Source organism: Pezoporus flaviventris, unplaced genomic scaffold, assembly GCF_033815535.1.
Source record: "Pezoporus flaviventris isolate CSIRO_AGI_PZ_B2104156 unplaced genomic scaffold, CSIRO_AGI_Pfla_v1 ptg000129l, whole genome shotgun sequence".
In the NCBI taxonomy this organism is placed as follows: Eukaryota; Metazoa; Chordata; class Aves; order Psittaciformes; family Psittacidae; genus Pezoporus; species Pezoporus flaviventris.
In genome coordinates, this window is record NW_026892677.1 from 4,269,554 (window position 1) to 4,296,671 (window position 27,118).

At 44.8% G+C, this 27,118-nt stretch overlaps 1 protein-coding gene across 1 annotated transcript in view; it reads right to left on the minus strand.

Moving 5' to 3' along the window:
* Positions 1–27,118, minus strand: part of LHPP (phospholysine phosphohistidine inorganic pyrophosphate phosphatase) — a 72,428-nt gene that overhangs the window by 43,648 nt on the left and 1,662 nt on the right. Inside the window, exons 2-6 of the mRNA XM_061478592.1 lie at positions 16,975–17,162; positions 16,151–16,304; positions 12,209–12,272; positions 10,910–11,002; positions 3,449–3,540 (exon numbers count right to left, since the gene is read on the minus strand). Of these exons, the coding sequence (XP_061334576.1) occupies positions 3,449–3,540; positions 10,910–11,002; positions 12,209–12,272; positions 16,151–16,304; positions 16,975–17,162 (591 nt within the window). The remainder of the gene's footprint in view (positions 1–3,448; positions 3,541–10,909; positions 11,003–12,208; positions 12,273–16,150; positions 16,305–16,974; positions 17,163–27,118) is intronic.

Genomic DNA, 27,118 nt, shown 5'->3' on the forward strand with positions numbered 1-27,118 from the left:
AGCTCTGGAATTAGCATCAGATTTCCCAACGCTGAACCACCCAACACCAGCTTCTTCTCTCGGCACGCAAGAGTCTGCAGCAATGACCTGGTCTGTAGATGGGACAAGCTGAGGGTGGACAAACCTGCAGACCCTCTGACTGACCCTCTGCATTTGGATTTTATACCTCAGAAAGGTCAACCTGCTCTAGTGGAAGGTGTCCCTGCCCATGGCACGGGGTGGAACTAGGTGAGCTTTAAGGTCCCTTCCGGCCCAAACCAGTGTGGGATTCTATATTTTCATGGACTAATCTGTGCTATGTCTGGTTTGGCTACAGAGAAAGAGCTCAACTCTTAAGTCCTGCTGGAAGATTAAGTGCATTCGAGGAGAAGATAAGTATGGACGCAGGAGTGAAGTCTGTCACACTAAAAGAAACCATCTCCACACATTTCGTTAAAGATCAAAAGAATCAGGACAAAGGAACTGATTTTCAGGACCTCCATGCAAGGTGATGTAAACCCAAATGTTTCTGCAGCAGCTTAATCCTCACTTTGCATCTCACCCTCGGAGCAGCCAACACAGAAAGTGACCCTGCAGAGGCCAGGAGGGGAGAGCCCATGGAGGGAGGCAGCACGGGGCTATGCCAGCTCTCCATGCACCCCTTCTGCTTCTCCTCTGGACCTCGACCCACCTGCAAAGCCAACATCCTCCACCCTGCATTGACAAACCCAGACCTCAAAGATGTCGATGTGAACTGCACCAATGCCTAAAATAAGGAGAGCTGCCCCAATGCACATGTATGCACCAGAGGTGACAGCATCGGCCAGTCAGGGACAGCGTCTGGGTGAGGCTGGAGGGGTACAACGGGATCCCTTGTACCTACAGAACGACATCCAAAATGCCTTCACTGGGATAACTTGGTCAAATGATGTCATTTTCACATACCCAGTGGTAAATGCACCTGCAGCAATGCCTTGGGATGGTTCCTCTGTTATCTTTTACTTTATTCTCGGACCAGCTCTGCTTCTGTTTTGCTGAAGTGAGGCACCACCACTGCGGTGGGATTGGGAACAAAGCAGAAACACAGAGACAGCTCAACCGGGGTGATCACCCCTGTCCATAGCCACAAGACTCTCACAACTGAAATCCCACCCCACCAGCACTCAGCAGATACAAATCCCAAGGTCTTTGTGCTTTACATCTATGCAAAACCAGCTTCAGACACTGGGGAGGTCCCGAAGCTGTGGCTAATACCGTACTAACGGTGCCATCCAGAGGTACTTGGATGTAGCACACAGCTCTCTGACAGGATTACCACACAAGCAAGAGACGACCTGTGCATGATGTTATATAGCAGAATTTAAACTAAGCCAGCCATAAAATAAAAATATTTTCTGTTATTTTTAATGTAAGATGCCCATCAGCTTTCATTCTTTTGTTTTTCTCCCCCCTTTTTCAATATGCACTGTGTATTTTGATTTTCCATGAGTGCTAAATCAGTCATTCCGATAAAGACATACATCCCTGACCTCTCTTCACAAACAAGAGCTATTTCATTTTACTCCCAGTTGCTAACAACAGGTCTGGCACCACTTTTAGAGAGACACTCCTCTGTATACAACAGAACACTATTTCAGGTGACAGCAACCACACATTAAGACAAGAAACACAGCAGCACAAAACAATCTCTATTCCCCATCTAGAACAGCTGATGATTCCTTTTCAGCTGTGAAACCATGACTCAAGCTTGATACAAGATATGTTTTTCCAGCAGATGATTATACATATTTATGTGTATGTGTGTGTATATACAGTTTGTGTCAGTTGCCTGAACAGTTTGGATGCAGAATCACCTGTGGCATATTGTGGTGGGCAAAATACATCACAGGAGATATTTGTTTAGCACAAAGGTCTAATTTACCTCTATGTGCAGAGATACCTCCTTCACTGACACCTGTATCTGAGTGACATCAAGATGTAGATTCATTGAGTGATCCCCTTAATATCAGAATAGAATCAACTGTTGAATCCTTCTTTTCTCCTTTAGGAAATTAATGGCATTACACAGATTATAGACAAATAATCCCAACAGCACAAACTCTATACTTAATTTTTTAATCTTGTGGATTTTTGGAGCTTTATTCTTGTAGAAAACTGATTTTGAGATGCGCTACCTTACAGATACACAAAATACAATACACTTGTGTGTCTTTTTTCCTCAGAAATCATCACTTACTGGTCCATCAGATTTAAGGCACTGGGTATTATTTCATCACCTCACACAAACTAGAAGGAAACCTGAGAAACAGATTACTCGAAAACTAACGCAGTAACTTTTCAGCTAGCCCATGGCAAGCACCATTCTCACGTGCTGCATCCCTCCCAAAAAGAGCATCCTTCTTTTACATTCTCAGTATTTGCAAACCTACCAACTGACAGATGGTGCTGCTGAACCTACCTCAAAAAGGCCCCGGTTATGGTTAAGAGGAGATGATGGTTAAGAGGAGATTTGGAGTGTTATGGAATCCAGACACTAAACATAGGGACCAATGTTTCATTGCGTTTGGAGAGTCACCTTGAGATGACCTCAAACAAACCTGGCCTGAGCATGAGATCATGGCTTCATTTTCCGCCAGTCAACCCTGGGCCGTGCCCTGTCAGGTCTCCCATCAGCAGCTGCAGGGAGGTAGCTCTTGGGTCAATGAAAGCACAGAATGATGGAGACAACTGCATGGAGAAGGGTTTGAAGGGTCATTTGAAAGAGATGAAGCCTGCACTCTGATTAGATGAGAAGTGGAGAAGCAGCTCACGCATTTCAGACATCTCAGTGCTGAATACCTGTCTGGAGGAGATAACTGACATACGGAGTCCTTCATAAGGCAGTGAGCGATAACCCAGAGAGAGCACTGAGTCGACAGTCAAACGTTACGATCTTAACCCTGCTACAAGTTTCAGACACGTCTTACAGCAAGTGAGCAACACCTTCAGCTGCAGGAAAAGAAAGCAGCAAGCCCCAAGAAACACTCCAGTTCTGTGCCCCGCGATGGGGAAATCATAGCAGCAATTTAACAGCAAACACTTATTAGAAGCTGAAAGACAACGTGTCTTCCTCTTCCTGCCACTTTTGTGCATACAGGGTTTCCCTAAGCTGTGTTTTGCAACTGAGAATGCTGTCACCCGCCCAAGCCTAACTGCTGCCCAAGCAGCTGTCTGTTCAGACAACAAATGCAAGTGTACGTTGACTGCAAACCTGTGCCACCAACAGGAAAGGCTGGGGGAAAGGCATGGGATTTTGTGCACTCCCTTTGAACAAGTACCACGTTCCAGGGTGGAATTCGTTTTCTCTCAGAAAGGAATGTGTTGTAAGGCAATCAGAGCACAGTGGGATTTGGCACAACCATTACCTGCGGTTCTTCCCCCCCTTTCCATGACTCCCCCACGGAGCGCAGGGTGTAGGATGCGCACTGACCTGTACTTCCCTGTCCGCACTTGCACGGCTCTCATCCCGCACTGCTGGGCACCTCCTACATCGTTCACAATATCATCTCCGATCATGATGGCCTGTCAAAGCAATGACATACAGAACAAGTGGCATCAAGCGAGGTTTATTTCTGCCATACGTCACCCTCCCCTGACATAACAAACAGCTTGATTTGATGTTTAATACTGCCATCAGACAAATTAAACAAGATAATATTGTCATCGTATTGATTAAAAGTCACCCTACCTTGAATTTAATTCATGCTATAGCTCCTCCAGCAATGTACTAGCGCAGCACAGAGCCGTGTGATGTGTAATCAGGAACATAAATCAAAGCGATCTGGCACGCAGGTCAAAGGGAATGGTGAATTTTAGGAAGTTAGGCCTATGCTGGTCCTAACGGCCCACTTATGTCATGCTCCAAGTGGTTTAAATTAAGCTTATCTTTTTAAACAATTCCTAAAATTGGTATTCTAAAAGCCACTTATAAGCTTCAGATTGTGACCAGCGAGATGTGTAAGTTGCTGAGCTTGATCCCAACCCATTCTCAGGTTGATGCAGCAATTCGGAAATCACTGTAAAATCTCATTTGTTCAGTTTTGCATGATGTAACAGGATGATTATAGAATCATAGAATGGTCTGGGTTGGAAGGGACACTAAAGACAATCTAGTTTCATCCCTGCTGAGAGGGCTGAGCTTGTTCAGCCTGAAGAAGAGAAGGCTCTGGGGACACCTTACAGCAGCTCCCAGTGCCTAAAGGGGCTGCAGGAAACCTGGAGAGGGGCTTTGGGACAAGGGCCTGTAGGGACAGGCCAAGGGGAATGGCTTTAACCTGCCAGAGGGGAGACTGAGATGAGCTCTTAGGCAGAAGCTCTTCCCTGGGAGGGTGCTGAGGCGCTGGCACAGGGTGCCCAGAGAAGCTGTGGCTGCCCCATCCCTGGCAGTGTTCAAGGCCAGGTTGGACATAGGGGCTTGGAGCAAGCTGCTCTAGTGGAAGGTGTCCCTGCTCGTGGCAGGGGTTGGAACTGGAGGAGCTTTAAGGTCCTCTTTTTTTACACTCCCTTTTACATAGAAGGCAACCATACAAGAACCAGCTCATCTTCTGTGTTCCCTACACTTCAGTTCCCACTCTGCAAGCAGTCTGCTGGGCAGTACTAAATCAAACCTACTGAACAAGTGTAAAACCACTTAAGTTCCAGAGCTATTTTTATTAATCATCTAATTACACCATAATCTTCTCCCCCGTATTACACGGCACATAAAGGAAATGCTGCAGCTGAACGGAAGATTTTCTGAAAGCATTTATAAACCATGAGCTATGAGCAAGTGCATCTGGAACAGCTTCAGCTGATAACGACTAATTCTTCTTTTGAGTAACACATCAGGTGCAATGTGCAAGATTAAACATAATAGGTAGCAGCCCAGTCTATCTTCTATGTCGTTCTGTAATACTGCTCATGTGAGGGATGATGATCATCCCTCAGGTGATGGGATGTTAAGAGGATGCCCTCTCAAGTCAAGGCTCATTTGTCCAGTACCACGCTGAAGTAGTCTATTTGGAAACAGTTTACACAAGCCCACCCTTGCTCCATTCTGCCCAGAAGAAGCACGTCTTGTCAGGCCAGGTTGGATGGGGCTTGGAGCAAGCTGCTCTAGTGGAAGGTATCCCTGCTTATGGCAGGGGGCTGGAACTGGATGAGCTTTAAGGTCCCTTCCAAATCAAATCATTCCAGGATTCTATGATGGGTTCATTTTAAGTAATCAGTAAATAAAGCATGCATATACAGATGAGGAAAACAGAACAGTCCCACTGTTACCTGCAGAGCTGCAAAGAACCCGGCAACACTGCTCCTAGGCACTGGGATTCCAATTCCCATTGCAACTCCCCTTCAAGATGCTTTGAGATACACAATCATTCTCAATGCCTGGATTTAATAGTTTAGAATCCCTTCTTCTTATACAGTTCCTTCTAACACCTCCCCAGAGAGGAGAGGGAAGAGCACCCAGAAGCAGAGCTGCTCTCTGCCCTTCCTCAGCCTGAACCCAGATGTTCAGGATGAGATTCCTGCAGCAAAGCCAACTTCATTCCTGGGTTCTCAATACCCTAAAACTGGATTTCCTCTGGAAACAGGGAAGGGCAGAGCGGGGCAGAGCAGCTCTCCCTTGTTCCCTGGGGCTGTATTTCCCCTGTCTGGGCAAGTTTTCCTGCAAGAGTCCTGGCAGCTCTGTGAGCAGCGATGAGCAGCGATGCTTGTCCAGGCCAGCTTGTGGCATCCGCATACAAACCTGTACTCCAGCCCCCAGGGATTTCACAGATTTACTATCGGTGAAGGGCAATAATCACTAAAGGAGGAGCAATTATTCCCAAATCATTTAGGATTTAAAAAATCATTGGCAAGAAGATAGGGGTCAAAAGGTGTGCTGCCGAGGGAAATGAAAAAACCCTACCTGTCAAACCTGGGTTTAACTTCCCCTCCGACTGCAATATGGTAAGAGGAGAGAGAAAGAGATAAAACTGAAAGGTCACATAGCCACTGAGAGCAGGAATTGAAAGATGCCTGCTTGTCTTCATGTTTTTTACAGGGATCACACCATTAAGCTGATCAGTTAGTCCATGGAAGGTCCTTCTTTTAGATCAGCTAAAACTTGACTAAAAAAGGCCAAAAATTAAGTGAGACATTCTCTCTGGTTTAAGGCAAATCATCAAAGAATTAAGATGAGTGTAATTTATACCTTGCTAGCCCCTATATCTGGTGAGGGGTGTTGTGTGTGGTTGTACACATGTAGTAAAGAAAGCACACGTGTGCCAAAGCTGAGTGAGGCCACCGCTCTCGAAGACTCCCCATCAACCTCAACTCTGACTGACAGTGCTAATGGAGGAGATGAACATGACCTCCAAGAATTTGGGGGGAGGAAGGCACAATATAATCCCCCCTGGACAAACATCTGTGGCACAGAGATCACCATCAGTGTCAGCAATCTGCCTGGTGTGGTCTGGGCCACAGACCCAGAGCTGAGTGAAGGTGGGGACTGACTCCTCTCATGCACAGAAGTAGCCAACGCTAATAAAGTTTCAGAGATGCTTTAGGGTGGTGAATGGGAACCTTGGGGTATTTTTTGTGTGCAAACAAGAGGTCTGGTATTCACTAAAACCACAGAAAAATGAGTGATCAGAAAAGGAATCGTGGAGTAAGGAAAAGAATGAGGTAGAAAGATAAACACACCCTGTATTCCCCAGCCAGACTCCATGTTTACTAGCACAAGCTCCTTAGGTACTTAGGATGCTGAAATGCACAGGATCCTGGTACTTAGGATGCTGAAGGCTACAGAGGATGCAGAGATGCACAGAAAGAAGTGTGCCAACTTTAACAGACTATTCAACACAGGGAATGCTTCTGGAGTCAAACGTATTCATACCTGAACAGATTCTTGCTAGAGACTTAATAACCTTAAGCTAAATGTGTCAGGGGCATAAGGAAATAAAGTTTATACACAAAATCTTCATTAATGTATTAAATCCCTTTACAAGAAGTACAATGCATTCTCTTTTCTCCCTGTTCCTGGTCCAACTGGTAATCTCCGAGGCTTCAGGATCCTGTATTACTGTTAATTATGTTTCTGCCTTGGAACTACATCAAACATGCAAAGGCTTGGTGCCTGTGATAGGAGAAAACGTACAACAGGGCAGGTAAAACACAGAAATACATTAACCCTCCAGGGCAGGTTTCCACAGGCTGCAAGACCAGATGGGTTTCAATGTGCTTTCAGCAGGACTCCAAACTTAAAACTTCCCTTGGCCACTTCCCACTTGTTCTGGGGATGGAAAAGCTTCCCTTGTGGTAGCCAGGGAACAAAGAGGGGATGCTGATGCCCCTCTCGGGGTGACCTCCCTCTGCTCTCACGCCCCACTAACTCCCATGCGAGACCTGCAGGTGGCAGGAATGGGAATTGCTTAACTATGTGTAGTTTATGCACTCCAGCATGACCTGCCATAACTCCCATTAAACCAGGACCATTTGCTACAGAGAGAACTTTTTATGATTATATAAAACTACCAGAACCTCAACATTATTTAGGTTTTATTATAAAGCTGTAAAAATCATCCACTGTTACAGCTGCCTTAAAACATATGAATTAGGCATTTCAGTAACCTTTAAGACATGTTATTCTTTGTCATACTACCAAAGCAGGAGATAGGTCTGGTTACCTCTAAGAGGTTTAAATTTCCAATCTATTAAAGTAATACTGTCAATCTGTTATTTCTAGGCCATTGAGGAAAGGTTAAAATGAAAATTGGACTTTGGGGACTTCCTTCTATTCTAAGTGCAGGTTGAAAACATCTCAGCAGCAGAAGGCAAAGTCAGGGCCTTGGAAAGAAGCAGTTATCAAGGGAAATGACTGGTGATAACTTTATTGATTGAAGCAGGTTGAGAAATGTAAGATTTGCCACTGTCTGGAATTACAGCTTCATTAAAAGGCAGGTGAATGAAAACTGTAATATGTTTTCAAAAGTACAGCCCACCTCAAATGGTTTAATGATGGATTAAATGCATTCCACCAGTGGAATAAATCATTGGCAAGCATTTTCTGAAAGCAAAGGCAAGTAAAATCAGTCCTTTTCATATCATTACAAATGCAGAGGAGTAAAGAGCTCCTTCAGGAGACAGATTAAAATCTATTGCAGTGCATTACTAAAGAACTTACTGAACTGAATATACTGAGTTTCTATTATTATGTATGACAAACTAAAACAACCTGCAAATGCTTCTCAAAGAACCCTAAGGTTGCAAGATCAAGCACTCAAAGTTAGGAAAAGGTGTTAGAATTAAGGTAGTTTGCTGTAATTTGCTCCTCCTACGCATGTGCATCCTGATGCAGGTTTTAACTCCTGTTTTTTACTTAGGCAAAGCATGGAGTGACTGGTGCCATCAGGCAGTGGTGTCTGCTGTGCTGCTTCTGGTTAGGCACACACCCCCTCCATCTCCAATCTCTCTGAATACAAAATATCACACCTACAGACTAGCTGTATTACTACAACAAACTGATGGCATTTAACACTAGAAACTAGATAGGAAAAGAAAAATCTCTGTCAAAATACAAAGTTAGTCACCATTAGCACTATGGCAAACAGCAGACAACGAATAAATAGTCTCTGCTGGGGACTTTTACTGCTTTTATGTACCCAAACCAAATCCTCCTGCAGTTGATGGGAACCACTCAGTGAAGCTCACCCTATGGGGCTGGTTTTGCCAGTTTTGATGCATTCAATCAAATCTGTTTCCTGGGGCAAAGTTTCTGAGACAAGAGTTGTGGTGCCCTGTCACATCCCTGTAATGATGCCCTCCCTTGGTGCCATGTGCTGACACGGTCCTGGCATAGCGGTGTCTGAGGACAACAGCACCATCCTGCCTATGGAAAAGGGCAAGGAATGCTGCTATGCAGGGTCACAAGGACAGAGAGCTCAAAAATAACAGAGTCCCATGCTGGTTTGGGTTGGAAAGGACCTTAAAGCTCATCAGTTCCAACCCCTGCCACGGGCAGGGACACCTTCCACTAGAGCAGCTTGCTCCAAGCCCCTGTGTCCAACCTGGCCTTGAACACTGCCAGGGATGGGGCAGCCACAGCTTCCTTCCTACTTGTGTGTACTACTCATTTCTGGTACAAGCAGGAAGGAAACATGACCCTTCGTGCATCCGATTTACACAAAGAGCAGCCAAGGGCTGAGCTCCGTGGGGCTTTTTTCCCTGTGCTCTTTTTTCCATCTACTACTTATCCAAATGTCACTCTGTGTCTGAAATGGACTCCTTGGTTTGTTGGTTGGATGAATGGATTGAATAGCTGCCGTGGCTGTACCTGGGATATTATGTCCAGTCTGAGCTCTCTTGTTACTGGGAAGATACTGACAAACAAGGGATCACTGCAGGGGGTCAGGGTGCAGAGGGACCGAATCCCAAGGGAAGCCTTGAGAGCTAAACACACGGTTTAGTAAGAGACAACTATTGTAATGGTAACAAGTCTGGAGATAATCAGAGGGAGAAGATATCCAGGATGCCAAGCAGTTATTGTGGTTGTTACCTGGAGCAAAAGTAGAAATGAGGAAATGCAGTTTAAAAGGGCCCATAAGACCTACTCTGCTGTGAGCACTGTCCCTAAGGCCCTGACAGAAGCCCAGCTGTCTGGCTCACTGCAAACTGGACAAAACATTAATAACCTGGAGCAGGGAACACTCCTGCACAAAGAAGGAGATGGATTATATGGCCTACCAGGTCTTTTCCATCTTCCCTCTCTATAATAAAGTAAAACCCAAGCACATACTGAATTACGGGGCCATAATTTCATCTCTGGGCTCTAGGGACCTAGAAGCCACCCAAACTTCACTCTGGTTGTTTATAATGTCACCAAAACCCCCTGGTGGAATTATTATGCTGTAATTCATTGCTGCCTGGGAGTCATCTCATACTCATCCTGATGTCCTGTGTGACATAACAACAAATCAATAAGGAAGATCTGGCCACAGCTACAGGGACGGGGGGAAAATGGTCTGTACTAAGCAAGCAGGGAGCATCACACACTGGATGAATTCATCAACATAGCAGGAGGTTTTGAGTCAGTCAGTGCTTCCCACTCACCTAAATTAGAAAGCATTTCACTTCTACCTTTCTCTTTTAAGTAGTCAGTGTGACACCAAAGGGAACAAGCAATATTTTGGCTGCAAATCCACCACACCGCAGCCTCTAGTTGCCAAGCGGAATGCCACGTATAGCAGCAGCTCTCATCAACATCTTCCATAATTCCTTGGGAAAACTAACTTTCACTCTTCTGTATTGCTTTCTTTAGTCTCCAAATATAGGAATGTCACAACAGAAGTGTGTGTTCTTTTGAACTATAAGGTTTGGGAGGAAGGTGAGTTAGACAGTGCAACATGAGTACAAGTAGGAGAAGCCACAGCAGAGAACGGATACAAGACTCAAAACTGGGTAGAGGGATGCAGAGCACAAGCCAGAGCAAAGAGAGACAGACAGAGGGAATGTAAAGGAAAACAGCAGGCAAGCAATGAGAACCCCCAAAGCAAGCAGAGAAACTCATGGCATGCCTTTGAGGATGGTAGGAAGCACAAACAGGGCAGAAGAAATGCAGCCTGCTAGCATCTACCCTCTTGGCTGCCAGTTCCCTTTCGTCTACTTCACATTATCTAACAGAATGGGCAAACATATTTGGCTTTTTTTACCTCTGAAGCATTTTTTCAATCAGTTCTCTCTTCCTTATGTTTTTTGGAGTCGTTCATAGGGAGATCCCGTGTATTAATATTCTCCACACCGTGTGTAACGCACTGGCCACATTCCATTCAACCTCTTTGATAACTTTACGTGACAGCCAGCAAACCAGAGAAAACGCATCAGTGAGCAAACCTGTATGGCACAGCCAGGGGTCAGAGCATCAGAAACTCACCTGCTGTGGTGGAACTCCCATTGCTGCTAAGGCTGACTCAAAAAATGGCTTTGCTGGTTTCCCCACCACCTCAGCTTCAACATCACAAGCGTACTGGAGAAAAAGGAGAGGGACGCACACAAAACGTGCCGGTCAGAAAAGCAATTTTCAACCCCATAACTCCAGTCAATTATATAGAATAGGGTTGGAAAGGATCTTAAGATCATCTAGTTCCAACCCCCAAAGTATATAAAGAATGTGATTATTGATTTTGCCCTTCAATAATACAGTGGGTGAAGGTGAGTATCAGAGAATCAGAATAACACAAGTCTTTCATGTGCTCTGGCAGGAGAGAAAGTCCTCTTGAACAATCTCAAGTTACAAACCTCTTACATTCTCCCTCATGAGAGCTCAGAGACTCTGTTCCAGTAGCTCCCATTTTTTAAGAGCATCATTCTTAAGGAAACAGCAAATATCCTTCATATGAAATGATCAAAAATGCTGGAGGGCCTTAAAAGATTGTAGAGGGTTTCTTCAACCACCCAGCCTATTATTAATGATTCAAGTGACCAGCCAGATTTGAGGTTATTTTCCTGCAAAGAAGCATCAGTACTAGGCTGGAAAAGGCATTTCTAGCTTGTCCCTAGACCATTATAAACCTAAACTTATCTGGGAGGCAAAACCTCCAAAACTCAGAGGTACAAATGAATGTGCTGCAAGCATACATTATCACCACTATCCTCTGTGCTTGTCCAGTACCCTACTCTGCTTTGTTCTCTGCATTCGCTATGTATTATTTTACATCTCTCTGCAAGCCTATAAAAGGGAGAGTAACGACTCTCTCCTTCTCTGAGACTGGCTTAGCCATTGGGTCCCACTTCTGCACAGACTTAATCAGGCTTAAAACCAGGTTTGCCCTTAAGTATCTTGCTGAATCAGGGCCTTTTGCTCTCAACTGTTAAGGGCAAAGGCTGTGTTAACGCTACATCAAACATAAAACGGACCTTCAGTGTACCTTACAGACTATATTCCATGCTTTTCTTTCCTGACTCCTTCCTTCAAGGGCCTCACTTCATATAAAGGTACCACCACATGGTAAACGTTCACATTTGAAAGTAAAATGTAAAAACCCCTGGACAAAGCCAGAGAACAAATGAATCCACCTTTAGAATCCACCAGTCTTTCAAATGCAGCAAATGAGTTTCAATCTGTGGAACCTTTCCTCCACCAAGGTGAGTAATTACAGAAGATGACCCATATTTATCCCAGTTACTCTTTTAACAAGGTGTGCAAGTAAGCATAATTCAAGCTATAAAATACCTCTAATGCCTTCATATATGCTCCAACATCAAGTTTCAGACCATCGGTTTCTTTATAGTAGCGTCTGGAAATGAGAGTGATAAAGTTCCAATGAAATGAAAAGGTTTTATGATTTCTGTGCCTGTATAGATGTCCATATGGCTGCAACAAAAAGTCAAGTAATCAGAAACTCTGGAGCCTTAATTTAACACCAGGAATTAAGTTAAAGGACAGGCTCAGTAATGTGCAATGCTTGGGGAAAAGATCTCAGACCAGATGCCCATCTGGCCCCCGGGACACGACTCCACTGGTTCAAAGGGATTTCAACTAAGTCATATCAAGGATTTCAACTACCTTAAATGAAGGCTGAACTTGGCCTGTATTTTATTGCACAGGGACTAGCTGCTTCCAGAGGACAGCAGTTGCGTTGCTCTTCCTTTAATCAGCAACAGAGACCCCTTGGCATATACAAGATGATAGCTGGCACCAACCAGCAGCTGCAGCATCTTTTTCAGTATATCTGGAAGAGAACCCCAAATTTAGATTGGATATCAGGAAAGAAATCTTTACTATGAGGGTGCTGAGGCACTGGCACAGGGTGCCCAGAGAAGCTGTGGCTGCCCCATCCCTGGCAGTGTTCAAGGCCAGGTTGGACACAGGGGCTTGGAGCAAGCTCCTCTAGTGGAAGGTGTCCCTGCACATGGCAGGGGTTGGGACTGGATGAGCTTTAAGTTCCCCTCTAAACCAAACCATTCCAGGATTCATTCTTTCATTCCAAAGAGTTGACCATCATTGCTTGTCACCAGTCTTCCACAAGAGGAAAGCTAGGGACTAAGAAAGCCCTCCAAGTTAAATTTGTCCCTCCTAAAAACATTCCTATTGCCACAGAGCTCATAAAATTAGTATCTTCATAGTGCTTTTCTGGAGCAGCAACTCACATTAAGGCAGGTATTCCAAGCTTTCCTGATCAGAGTAAAGACAGGTTTCTATATGACAGGGAAACAGGCAGGACGAGCAGTCAGATAAGATTTGATGCCTTATCTTTCTGCCATTTCCGATTATTCAGCACTGCCTCCCTTTCAAACGGCCACTTGACCTTTGCTAGAACAGCCATTAACCTTCTACAGTCCAGCGTAAACAGCTTAATTTTCTGACAGTGCCATGACAGAAGGAATTACAAAGCCAATTCCCACTCTCAGCCCAAAACAGATGCTAAATGTAAATCACCCCGTTTTCAGGAGGAGGGCATTCTGCTTCAGTGGCTGTGACACTTTTGTTTTCTATGGAATGAACTCAGACTTGAACCAAAATGAATGGATTTGCCCAAAGAAGGCACCTTGTTAAGGTCCACCCAATTACACTGGTTCTGCCCTTTAAAAATGAAGCTGGTTTGTGGCTGGGTTTTGCTATATGGCCGGGTTTTGCTATATGGCCCTTTGCATCAATGAGACTTCCGTTCACCCAAGTTATAATCGCCCTTCTTCGAGTCAGAGAACTTCCCTAACTGGGGTAACCCATGCAGAACTCATGTTCACATTACCTAAATGATCAATATCTAAATAAAATGATCAATATTTAAATAAAATAAATGCTCATGGCAAAAACTGAGCTCAGAATATCCACAAATCTGTGTTTGGAAATGAAAACTAACATTTCAAACAAGTAACAGGGACTTCTTTTAGAGCCGTCTACATCAACAGATGACCAAATAAAGATATACTGTTACATGCACAGGGTACAAAAGCAATTTTGCACTGAACACATTGCAAATCCTAAAGATTTGTTTCATAACACAAACCTTGGTTATCTGACATACATTAACCATTCTGCTGTTGGCTCAACATCTTTTCCTCATTCTCCTAACTGAGAAACAGGAAGGATTTTTCACCCATGTTGTAGGATCAGAGCATGAGCATCAAGGAAGGCCGCACTCCTTCTCTCTGGGAAGTTCTACCCATCCAGATCAATAACCCACAAACCAAGAAGGGGTTTCACACCCGTTGCAGTCTATTGAAGCACTGAAACCAAGCTGTCACTCCAGTTTCCTCAAACTAATCATGTACAGTGGTTTTAAGCCCCTACATTGCACAACAGGTAAGAAGAACTCCTTCAAAGCCGTTGGGATTTGTCATTATCCACTGCTGGCACTGCTAACCTCCTGTTAAAGTCTCAGAAAACTGAGTTGTTTTTAGGAGAACATTCAAATTCCCTGACTGGATTTTCCCTGCATGTGGAAGCAGAAGCTCAAAATGTGCCTTTAATGTTCAGAGAGTAACTAAGCATGCCTTTTGATACTCAAACTGTCAAAGCAGTTGATCTGTCACGTCAAAACACAGTCTTTGCTATACCCACCAGCCCAGCCATTTCTCTTGCATATCCTTGGGCTCTCTCGAGGTCTTCATGGCCACCACACCTTACTCATGGCCAGAGGAACATCCATCCCCATCTCCAACATAGTTTGGATGGAGTTTGTGCATTGCAGCTGCTTTCACGCATTGGTAGGGTTTCTATATTAGCAAATAAAAACTCTCCTGGCTTCTTGTTCCTCACATACAGCAATTCTCAAGCCACCAGCATGAAAGTGCTCCCGTACGTCTTGGCATGTTCATACATATGAATCAACCTGCAGAGATGTTAACACCAGCTTTCAGAGGTAACACCTTTAAGCACCACTCAAAGAGCAAGACATCATTTAGGTCACACAGGCTGTTAGCCACAACCAGTATCACATCTCAACCACTACAAACATGGGCAGGATTTGAGCCTGGAAGAACAAACCTGGCTGTTGGCTGAAATAGAGCAATTTTGGACCACCTGCTCCTCCTCACAATTAGTAACTTCCGGATGCTGGAAGATTAAACTGCATCCCAAATCTACATCAACAGCACTTTATCCAAGCATGGCTTGTTGGATTTTCTTGTCAGCTTTGGGTTTCTGTCACTGTCAAGCTCATTTATTTTCAGTTCAGACAGGAACACATGGCTACAGGCAGCAGTTCAGACAACAGTTCTCATTCTGAGATCTTGCAGGGGCAAAGACAAGATAAGCAGTGCCTGTAATCCTACTGACCTCATTCACTTGGGGGCTGTGCACATCAAAATCCAAACTCTGCACAATTTCTATGGGGTATTTTAAGATGCTCTTAGACTTGCTCTTAAAGCAAGAAAAGTCCTTTTCTTGGTGGCTTACAAACTACAGCTATTTAAATGTTGGAGCAGATGATCTTTGAGGTCCCTTCCAACCTAGCATCTATGACTCTATTTAACACCCCCACTTCCACCTGCAAACATGTGGATTGTTTCAGCCAGGTCTAGCTCACTCTTAAACACTCACCTTAAAGGGCTGGAGGCTGCCATTTGCTGTGCTCATACAGCAGAGCATCTCCAGTTTCTCTAAAAGCTGCTATGATTCCTCCTTAGAACACCTATATCCCTCACCCTCGAGAAGCCAATGAAACACATCCACACAAGTGCTTCCTCCGCACTGTCTACAGAAAGAAGACCACTGAGAGCTGATACTCAAGGGATGCTCACCCAGTGCTGTAGCAGCACAGACCCTACTGATGAGTATCTTCAAAGTCAACTGGAGGATCTGGCATGGCAAGTTCAGTACCTTCCAGTGCCCAGGAAGCATCAGCACAGGGCTGAACTGTGGCTCATGTCAAGCATCCATACCACCTTCTAGAGACCTATTCCACTGTGATCACTTCAGTTTTCCCTTACACCCCTAGAAAGACCACAAGTAAGTGACTTGGGACAGGTAAATTGACTGCATTACCCACCAGGGACTGTTCAGTGACAGATACCTGAGCAGATCAGCCTCCCAGTCCAGACACATAGATAAATGCTTAGAAGTCGGTACTGTGAATGCCCACACAATTATCTGGCCTCCATTAACTACAAAGACACCGGGGGGGGAATTAAAAGCTGTAGAGACTTGAGGAAGAAATGATGCTTAACTCACCCTCTTCCAAGGGAGATCAAAACAGGCTTCTCCATCCCAATGAGAACTCTGAAAGCTTCATTAAGGTTTGCATAGGTGAAGTTCTCTGCTGCATCTCCAATAACCACACAGTTTGGGTTTGCTTTATCAAGCTCAGCAAATTCAGGAACAAGATCTAAAGGACGCAAAAAGTAAACCACAAATCCCTACTTCAGATCCCATTGGAACTGACTGTTTCACCCCAGATTTGTGTTTCACTTCATCCATGACATAATGCTTTAAAAAGATTAAGTAAATCCAAGTCTTAATCAAGTGTTCTTCAGACCCCTCTATTCCACTGGTTCCTGCTACTCATCTGTCCTATGACAAAGAGCAAAATAAACCATTTCCTACCCTTACTTTAGCTCCTGCCACCCATGTCTCAGCAGACCCAAGGCAAACATGGGTACCCAAATGAAAATGTGTACCAGTGAGAGCAGGATTCATCCCTTTTCTCCATACCCACACTCCATAGCAGGAAACACTTTAAACTTAAAACCTCTGTCATGGTAACAAAGACCTCACCTATCTCATAGTCACTGTGGTTAAGCAGCAGACTCCTCTGAGCACTTGCTGCCTCCCAACACAACTCTATCACTGCCACAATGGAGAACCCACTCAGACCAGACCACTAAGTTATATCCCACATTCTCATGACTAAGGAAGAAGCTTTTCTCTGTAGGAAAACAGCATCTGGGAGCTCTTCCCCACACGAGCTATGGGAACTCACTGCTCTATCGCAAAGACCCACATCTCCCTGAGCTGTCCCCCTCCATGTCCCAGCATCTGCCGCAGCGTTGCCCCACCATTGTGCACAAGCAAGTGTGGCCTTAAGCCACGCTCCTTCAAGATGCGGCAGGCTGCTGGTGCTGGGGCAGTGACTTCAGCCACAGAGATGTCAAAGCCCAGGCCCTGGAGCTTCTTCACAAACTTCTCCCGGGTCGCTTGGGTTTCATTAGTGCAGAACCGAAGCTTCAGACCAGATGCTTTGATCCTGTTGAGTAAAGAGAGCAGAGAAGGGTTAACTACACACAGAGCATCAGTTCTGCTGCCCCACGCCTAACTTGGGTAATTACAACGAACATGCAGTGATGATATTCCAGAACAGGAGCAGCATCTCTTACTGTGACCAGGACACACCTAAAATGCTCAGAGAACTTCTGCCTAAGAGCTCATCTCAGTCTCCCATCTGGCAGGTTAAAGCCATTCCTCCTTGTCCTGATACTGCATTGCCCTTGTCAAAAAGACGTCAACACTGGGGTGGCTTCAGTTACAATTACCATTTAATCTCTCATAAAACACCTTTGCTGTTACTTGGTGGGTAACCCTGAAAAATATGGTACCTCTAAGTGATTCATTAATGAATGTTTACTGGTAAATGGCTTCTCAAAGGAAGAAAACATGGCCCTAAGTAGCCAAAGTGAGGTTAAGGTTCCTGTGGATCAGTACTCTGCAACCCCATCCAAGTCCTCCCTCTTCGTTTCCTGCCCCAAACTGTGGTGATCTAGTGAGGATGTCACAAAAAAGGCCTCTTCTCCAAGGATGAGTGGTCAGCTGTTTGGAGAACCATTGTATTTCAAAGTGGCCATGGACAATCCGAAGCACTGAAAATGTACCACAGTTTATAATATATAGATATTTGCCAAAGGGAGCATCACTCAGCTCCTCAAATATATTAAAAAGCCTCAAGTTGGTCAGTTTCAGTGTGAATTTGTAGAGAGTTATCTTTGAGGACCTGAGCTCGTACAGGTGCAGTTACCTTGGTAAGTTTGGGGCTAGGCTTACAAATTCTCGTTAAAATATTACTTTTCTTCGTGTTAGGATGAAAAAGGACTTTTCTATTAGGAAAGCCCCTGCACTGCTTCTCAAGACACCAAAACACGCTGTGCTCCTTTGCTCAGGAAGATGACCCCAGCTGCTTGATGCACACACCAAACCCACCTCGAGGTAATGCATCCAATGATGAGCTCTCCATCAAAGGATCCTTAGAACTCCAGTCCTGACCCAGAAAGCCCCTTCTGCTTGCTACAACCACGTGCCAGTGTCTTCTCCAATAACACTGGTGATCCATTTCTTTCTTATTATTTGTCTTTCCTAATCAGAGGTATGTGAATTATCAATTACACTTAGTGGTTAATTGCCCTTCATAAAGATAGCTTTTCTCTTTTAAATTAGGCAGTTAATATATTGTAACTAATAGCATCCACTTGTACATTATAAATGTATCTTCATCGATCGGAGCAGTGAATGTGAGATTCACTCACAAGTTAATGAAGCAATTGAGTGAAGGAGTGCAGGGGGTACGCAGGGAGTAATTACTGTTAATGAATTATGATGTGACCTTCTCAGAACAATGAGCAATCGGTGCGACAGCGGGATGACAGTATTCCACATCTGTATTCCAAACACAGTTTCGGCTGCAGTTAGAAAGCAAAGCAGCATAATTTGGATACGTAACAAACTATCACAGAGTGTGCATGGTTAAAGAAGTATTATTCTAAATACAAAGCCTATCTGCATACTCTTAGGAGAAAAACCCCATGATGCACAACTGCTCTGAAGCAGACATTTGTTGAATGAGAAGCTACTCCTTCACTCCCTAAAGGTCAGTGGAATGAATCCAGGAAGAGCACTAACCACTGCCTTGCCAAAACACCCTCCCCGGTCAGCCTGGTGAAAGCAAAGACTCAGTTTTCCTATACCACAGATTTAAATCCCTTCTCAGTATTCAGATGAAAACCAGTTACACTTTGGAAAGCAGAAGCAGTCTGGACACATCCTGGACTGTTTCGTGCCTCTGCAGCCACCTGTAATTACTCCCTCAACAAATGAGCTCAGTAAATGCTTAGGATAAGGTAAGGTCTACAAAGACTTAAGCCAAGTTGGTCAGCAAATGGGAGACCTATGGTGGAACATGGAAAGGAGTCTCCAAGATATCCTGGAACACTAAACAAAGGAAAAACCATCAGGAACTCCAGACAAGATTTATTTCTACCAAAAAATGATGCATTGAAAAGCCACCTTTTCCTTCAAAGTTATATGTCTAGTATCTGCCAGTTCTCTGCCAAAGTACAGTCACACTGACTGGTACATGCACAATTACACACACACTGGAACACACCTATCCCTTAATGCTCAGCATGGAGACCATGAGCAGAGCCTGCATCTCTACCTACATCAGCAACCCACTATTAAGTAAGAGATTAAATACTGGGGAGAGCTTTTAACAATGCTACATAGGGGGAATACTATTTCCTCTTGTGTTTATAGCAGAACTCACGCTCAGTTTGCATGGTCAGGCTTTGCACCAGCAGGTCAAGGGAGGGGATCCTGCCCCTCTGCTGCGCTCTGGGGATTCGCCCCCTGCAGTCCTGATCCTGCTCTGGGGCAGCAGCACAAGAGGGACGTGGAGCTGTTGGAGCGAGGCCAGAGGAGGCCACGGAGATGCTGCAAGGGCTGGAACAGCTCTGCTCTGGAGCCAGGCTGAGAGAGCTGGGCTGGGGCAGCCTGGACAAGAGAAGGCTCCTGAAGGGGAGACCTCAGAGCAGCTCCAGTGCCTGAAGGGGCTGCAGGAAACCTGGAGAGGGGCTTGGGACAAGGGATGTAGGGACAGGCCAAGGGGAATGGCTTGAACCTGCCAGAGGGGAGACTGAGATGAGCTCTTAGGCAGAAGCTCTTCCCTGTGAGGGTGCTGAGGCGCTGGCACAGGGTGCCCAGAGAAGCTGTGGCTGCCCCATCCCTGGCAGTGTTCAAGGCCAGGTTGGACACAGGGGCTTGGAGCAAGCTGCTCTAGTGGAAGGTATCCCTGCCCGTGGCAGGGGTTGGAGCTGGATGAGCTTTAAGGTCCCTTCCAACACAAACCAGGCTGGGATTCTATGAGAAACTAAAAGATGGCTTGAAGGTCTCTGCCCAACAGAGTCAAGATGCTTTGTACAGAGAGTTTATACTCCATGGGGGACACTGCTCCTAAGCTGGCCAGCTTAATGGGAAACTTTGAACAACTGAGCTAACCCAGGGTTCATACTTCAAGAAGCACGTGCAGAGCTACTGCAATTTCTAGTGTTGGTAAGTGCGGGGCTTTTAGGAGAATAATAAAGGACAAAATCTATAGTATGATGTCCTGTAAGATAAAGAGCAGGGGATTAGATACCAGCAAGTACAGAAGAAAGAGGCAACAGCAGATGTAATACACAACACACATTTTATCAAGATCTCCAGGGTATTAGAGGTTTATCAGCATGTGTATTACAGAAGCACAGGCACACCCAGGAAACCCAGTCAATCAGGGCTTCCACACATCACAGCCTGATAAAGATCCCACTGAACCTCCAGAAGCACCAGAAATCAATCCTGATTAGAGAGCAAGCTGAGCACATGGACAGGCAGCACCGTGTTCTGTGTGCAGGGACCCTGTGTGGACCTGATGTGGACATCTTGAAGACACCTCTTGCTCCCCATTTAGGGCCATCAACAGGGTCACCATCAGACAAACCCACTCTTTTTCCAGCAGGACTGCTCATACCACTCCTAGTGCTAGGTTGGACAGGGCTTGGAGCAACCTCCTCTAGTGTGAGATGTCCCTGCCTGTGGCAGGGGTTGGAACTGGATGAGCTTTAAGGTCCCTTTCAACCCAAACCAGTCTGGGATTCTATGATTCTATGAACAAGCCACAAAAGAAACCTCCAAGCCCCAAATTCTAAGCAGACAGACGAACACCAATGTAATCAACACGTGGGTAAGGAGACTTTCCCTAAGCCTTCCCAGAGGAGGGGTTTAAGCCCACTGTAGACCAAAACAACCACTCACAATCCCTAAATCTAAAACTTTCAAGGATGCTGGAGCGGGACTCTTCATCAGGGACTGTATCTATAGGACAAGGGGTGATGGATTCAAACTGAAACAGGGCAAGTTCAAGTTAGATATAAGGAAGAAGTTCTTCCCTGTGAGGGTGCTGAGGGTCTGCCGCAGCGTGCCCAGAGTAAATGCTCCATCCCTGGCAGTGCTCAAGGCCAGGTTGGACAGAGCCTTGGGTGCCATGGTCTAGGGTGAGGTGTCCCTGCCCTTGTCAGGGGGCTGGAACTGGATGATCCTGAGGTCCTTTCCAGCCCAAACCATTCCATGATTCTATGAACCAGGGCACCCACCCGACTCCGGGCATGCTGTGAGCACAGGTATAGGGTAGAGATGGAGATGGGGCTTTTCATGCCAGCCCTGGGCTGCCCCTCATGCTATACCAGCTCTTTGAACTGACCTTTACCTCGCTGCGCTGGTGCAGGACACGACGCTGAGTGACAATGTCCCACAATGCAATTACCATGCGTCAGATGAACCGGTCCCTTACAAATCACCTCGAACTTTACACATCTGCTGCCTGTCAGCATCTGCCAGGTTCACTCACCCGAAAATAATGAAAAAACTCTCATTATTGTTCCATAACAGGTAAAGTGGTAAGACAATTATTAGACATCCCAGCTGACCTTGTGCAGACTTCACCAACTGCCCTTGCCAACTTTTGCGGGCAGCCTCTGGGCACATAAAAAACAAAACCTGTTCTTTTTAGATGATGTAAAGGTTAAGATACCAACAGGAAAAGAGAAACAGCTCTGGAATCCAGGCTGGAAGGCATCATTCCTTGTAAAATTCGCATCGTCCTGCATGTTGCAGAAGCAATTAACGACATGGTATAAGAATTCCCATCACTGGCTTCTACAGGAAAGGGCTTTGCTAACATGGAAAAGAGAAAGCTGATACTCCTGTAGATAGGCAGGGAGGGGCAGAAAGCAAAACCTTTCCATTCCTCTGATTCCTGCCACCCTCACAGTAGGTCCAAAGCACTGAAATTTTGCTGGGGCTTCCCTGATGCTGCTTTTGTGCCCTGATCTGGTGTCCCCATTTGCTGATGTCCGAGTACAGACAAGCTCATTATCATTCCTGCTCTCTGGTGGCCCAGCTTTCTGCTCCATATAGCAAGGCTGGCCTGAGAAATCCTTACATACAGCACTTTTTGCCCCCACTCCCCCTTAGATTACTGTGTCTGAAACTCATCTCTACATCTGCTATCTCACAAGCACAATTTCCTTCCCAGACCCATATGGCTCACCTTTTTCTAGGTACAGAAGTGCACAATTTGGAGGGAATCCAAAGGGCTTTAAAAAGGAGGAGGGCGGTACCTTTGAACATGAATGAAGGCATGAATGAACATGAAAATGGGCACAGATGAAGGAGTCACAAGGAAAGAGGCCAATGTTATTTAAGGGTGGATAAGGGTGAAATAAGGAATGGTACTGTTATAAAACTAAAGATTCTGGAATCATCACTTTTGAGACACTGTTTAACAGCAAAAACTGAAAAAAATCACTGAATTGTAGCTCACAGGAAGCTTTATTCAGGTATTTCAATCATTTGGAATTTTGCAGAGGTAGAAATTAATACTGGAAGTTGTACATCAAACCTACCACAAAGCCTGTTTTGCCCTGAACTCCCTACACAGGCTGCCTCTCTCTCTGACCACCAAATACTGGATGCCAGGATTACTGAACAAACCACGCAGTACCATAAATCACATTCCACCTGCCTAACAGAAGGGTGACCAACAGATTTGCCTACAGATTTGTAGACCACATGCCACAAGGGTGAAAGCTAGAATTACTTATTTAATAAATATAACATATGCTTTTGAAGTGAACCTGCAGGAAGGAAGTACAAAGCAGAAGGAAAACCCTTCTGGTCCATTCCATTCAGTAACAAGATGCATCTAGCTGCTGCAGGTTACCAAGTTAGCTTAAGATATTACCCCTAGCAGTCCCAGGCTTTAACCAGGCTGCAGGAACTGAATCAGGGCTTCTCACCTCACCTTGTAGTGCCTGGCTGTGTTCCATCACAGCAACACACCACTGAGTAGATTCAAACATCTGGGTGTATTTTGTAACACAAGTAAACTCAGGGGGATGTTAAATGCTTGGTAACTCCACTTTGGAGCTGTCATGAAAAAAGTGTGAACTTTGGGGATTCAGTTAGGATGAACAGGTCTGAAATATGCCTGTTTGCAATATAATGACTCATATTGCAATAGCTTTCTTTCTGTGCTAAAAACAGTCGGGGGTTTTGCCTCTGCAGCTTTTTTATTCCATTTAAATTTCAGACAACACCAAGTTCTCTTTGTCACAGTTGAACTTACTTTATATACAAACAGCATCCATTTGTACGTAAATCATTCCATTTCTCAGAAAGTAAATTGCCAAAAGGTTTCGTTTCACCTCTATTATAGAAAAGAATTCACTCTTGGGTGTTCTGCTTATCTACTTCAAGAAGCGCCACATATTTCATTGCAATAGCTCAAAGACCAAGCTGCATCCCAAGAAATTTAGTGCGATTTTGATCTGGGAACATCACTTACCAAGACAGCATGGAATCTGAATGGTGATGCTGCTGCAAAGATCTTCGCTGATATGCAAAGAATCAGGCTCAATTCTAAGATCCCAGGCTGAGCTCAGCAAACAGGAAAGATGAGGGGAAAAAAATTACTACTGCAGTGGTAAATGGAGACAAGCCTCAAGTTCTAAAGCACAGAACGAGGCAGAGTGCTGCTCACCCATTTCAGGGATTAATCAGTGTTTACACAAGGTAGTGGACAAACAAGCACTTAGGTAGGTAGGCAGTAGGTATCACTGTAATATTTCCTATTATGCTTTGCTGGTCAATATTTGTAAAGCACATAATTGTGTAGCTCAAGACCCTAATGATGATTAAATTCCAAAAGCATAAGCACTTACTCATGCAATTTGTGTAGACAGCACTTGGAGTCCCCACGACTTCAGGGACAAAGATCTTTTTAAGGAATTAATGAACGCTGCTGATCAGGAACGCAAACATGGGTTAGGAAGGGCCACTGAAAACTGAGGGAGGCCACAGTTAATGTTACAGACTGGAATGAAGCAGTGATAACTGCACCCACTGAGGATCAACACCTGGATCTTCTGGCTCTGCATGACAAAGTGCTTCAACTTTTTGTGTCTGCGGCTTCACAAAGGGCAAGTGACACTACCCTTCCTTGGGATCCATGGCTAGAAAGGGCAAAGAGTTAAGTGCAAAGACAAACAAATGGATATTTGCACAAGAGTTTGTATGGTTTTATTTCAAAGCTTCTTTCTAGGAGGAACAACTCCTGTGCTATTGCATGTTCTGGAGGCACAGCAAGCCTTGAAACTTTGAACATCTGCACGCACTGGGCTAAGCCACGCTTCATTTATCTTCTGTGACAACAAAGATTCCCTGTTCCTTGTCACACATACACTTTCAGAGGGCTCTTTGTGACCTCCCAACTGTCCCAGGCAAACCCCTGCATGCTGAATTGCTTTACAGTTCCAGTTCCGCTTGTCCTCCTCCCAACCTACCCCTTGTTAGACTCTCCAGGTATTCTACTTCAACAGGACTGTCCAGCTGCTCCCCAGCCTCCCTGCTCCCCAGATTTCCGTTGCTCTTTTAAAGGACCCTGTAGTAAGTTGTGCTAACAGATGCACTATACCGGCCAAACAACAGGATGTTGTAAATGTTCAACTCCCGTGTGCTTTTCATATGGATATGCTAATGGGAATGCTATCAGCACACAGTTATAAATGCAAATAACAGAGCAGAGCCTTGACATCTTTTATGGGTGTTTAACCACCTTCTGTCTTGTAAGAGACCAGCTCCCTGCTATTTGTAAGCTAAAAAGTGAATAGCTCACCTCATGTCAATGCTGTGTAAATCAGTTAAGACAATAACAGCACATGCAGAGGCACTGTTAAGGCTGACTCCAGAAGAAGCCTTTAAGTCCCTGATGGGCTTTCTGATCTTGTCCATGGGCTTTCCAATCTGCTCCACCGTGTCTGCCAGTTAACTGCACACACTCAGAGATGGGTTTTATTTAACTCTGTGTTTTATTTGACTTCATTAAAACATATGCCACAGTAAATTAAACAAGCAAGAAACATTATGGGTTTAAAAGTTTTAAAGAGCCAAATTATCTTACCAAGCTGCTCTTGGATTTCCCAGTCATCCAGCACTCAATATCCCCACCTAAAGTTAATATTAGCAGTCCCTGGTGGATTTAATAACATTCCTGGCACCATGGCTTCTGGGTCAAACCAGGGGTGCCAGTGCCCTTAGGCACGTGGGTGCCTGTTTGCCATAGTCCGGATGAGTTACAAAGGATCTGGATTCACTTCATCATTACTTAAGCACAGGTGGTCTGCTCTGTACAACAAATACTCTGTGGTTCATCCTTTTGGTCTCTGATTTACCAATTCCTTGTCAGTGCAGAGTGAACATTAAGACATTTCACACTTAGATTGATGAGTGATGCAGACATGTGAGCAATAAATAAAGCCTTCCCAGATGTAACACTCTGTGTTTCATCACAAGTTGTACCAGCTTTGATAGTGACTCCTGATGCTTTCCTCAGAAGAGTCTCTACAGCACTGGGGAGTGTGTTACTGATCTCATCTTGGTCAGGATGTTTCAGTGTCCATCAGCTCCTTCAGTCACTTTTCTGTTCCACCTGACTGTACTGCTGCTAAAACCAAACAAGAGAGAACCGCCCCCCTGCAGGCATCATAAACATACAACTGGCCAAATTCTGCTGGTAGAAATCACATTGCTACTCCCTCAGATACAAACTCCAATAACTGCAGAATCTGGCTGAAAACAAGGAAAATACTGCAAGCATAGTTTTAACAAGTGGAAATGGCTTCACTGCAAATCAAAGTGTTTACTTATTACCTTCACTGCTGTGTACTACACGTTCTTACACTGAGTTAACTGCTGCAGTGGTGTGGGAGATGACGTAGCAAGAGCAAGTTGAAGAGAACAGGTCAGCTGTCATATTATGAGAGTCCATAGCTGCAATATGAATGATCAAAACAGCATTTAAGACTCCTATACATGTGCACTGAAGGATTTCAGACGTGTCTCGTAACAAAAGATCACATCAATATGAACTAGTTCTAAAGTTCCCAGCTATTTGCAATTATGACTTAGTAATTGACATGAATTCATTAAAAGAAGAGCTGTTTTTAGCTTAAATCCATCTGCCTGAAACCACCAACCTCTGCTGTGACACAGACACAACAATTAATGACCAACAGGCAATAGGATAAGAGTCAATAACAATCTTAAATGGTGGGAGCTGGAACCATAACTAAGACAGATAAATACAGCTGCTTAACCCTACCCAAGGAAACTAATTATACTGAACCACTTATATGAATGCCACATTCCCAGGATTGCAAGAAAAAGCCCAGAATATTTTACATTTAGCCCAAGGCCAGAGTTTTACTGTTGTTTCATCACTGTATTTCTAATATTGCTGTAAGACAAATTGCAGCTAATGCTGCCTCCACACAGGAGGTTATCAGCAAAGGCAGAGACAAAAGTTATTTAATACCAGCCTGCAACACAGCATAAAATAAAGTTTAAAAACCTCATAGAAAAAACAACATTATGGCAAAAGTGGTTCAGATATTGTAGAGTATGTCATGGTTGTGAAAGGAATGATCTTCTCACCAGCAGCTATTATGAAGTTATTTATGTTTGGGTTGGTCATGCCAAGAGGTCCCAGCATATGCCATGTCCCAGCAGAAAGTGTGTGAAAGGAAGGTAGGAAGATGTGCTCCTCTGCAAGATGGAGAGCAGAAGACTTCCACCAACAAACCACCTGCATCAGCCTCAGCAGAAGCAACATTACCAGGAGGATTTGAGCGGGACAAGCAGGAAAGCCAGAGAAGTTTAACCCAGGCTGTGCCTGTCCCTTTGCAGTCAGCAAACAGGCTCACAAGGGGCAGAGCAAAGCCTGCCTGCGCTTGCGCAAAGTGTTCAACACTGTCCCATAGGAGACAGGATTCACCTCCCTCTTGTGCTGTTGCCCCAGAGCTGGATCAGGGCTGCAGGGGGGGTCTCCCCAGAGAGCAGCAG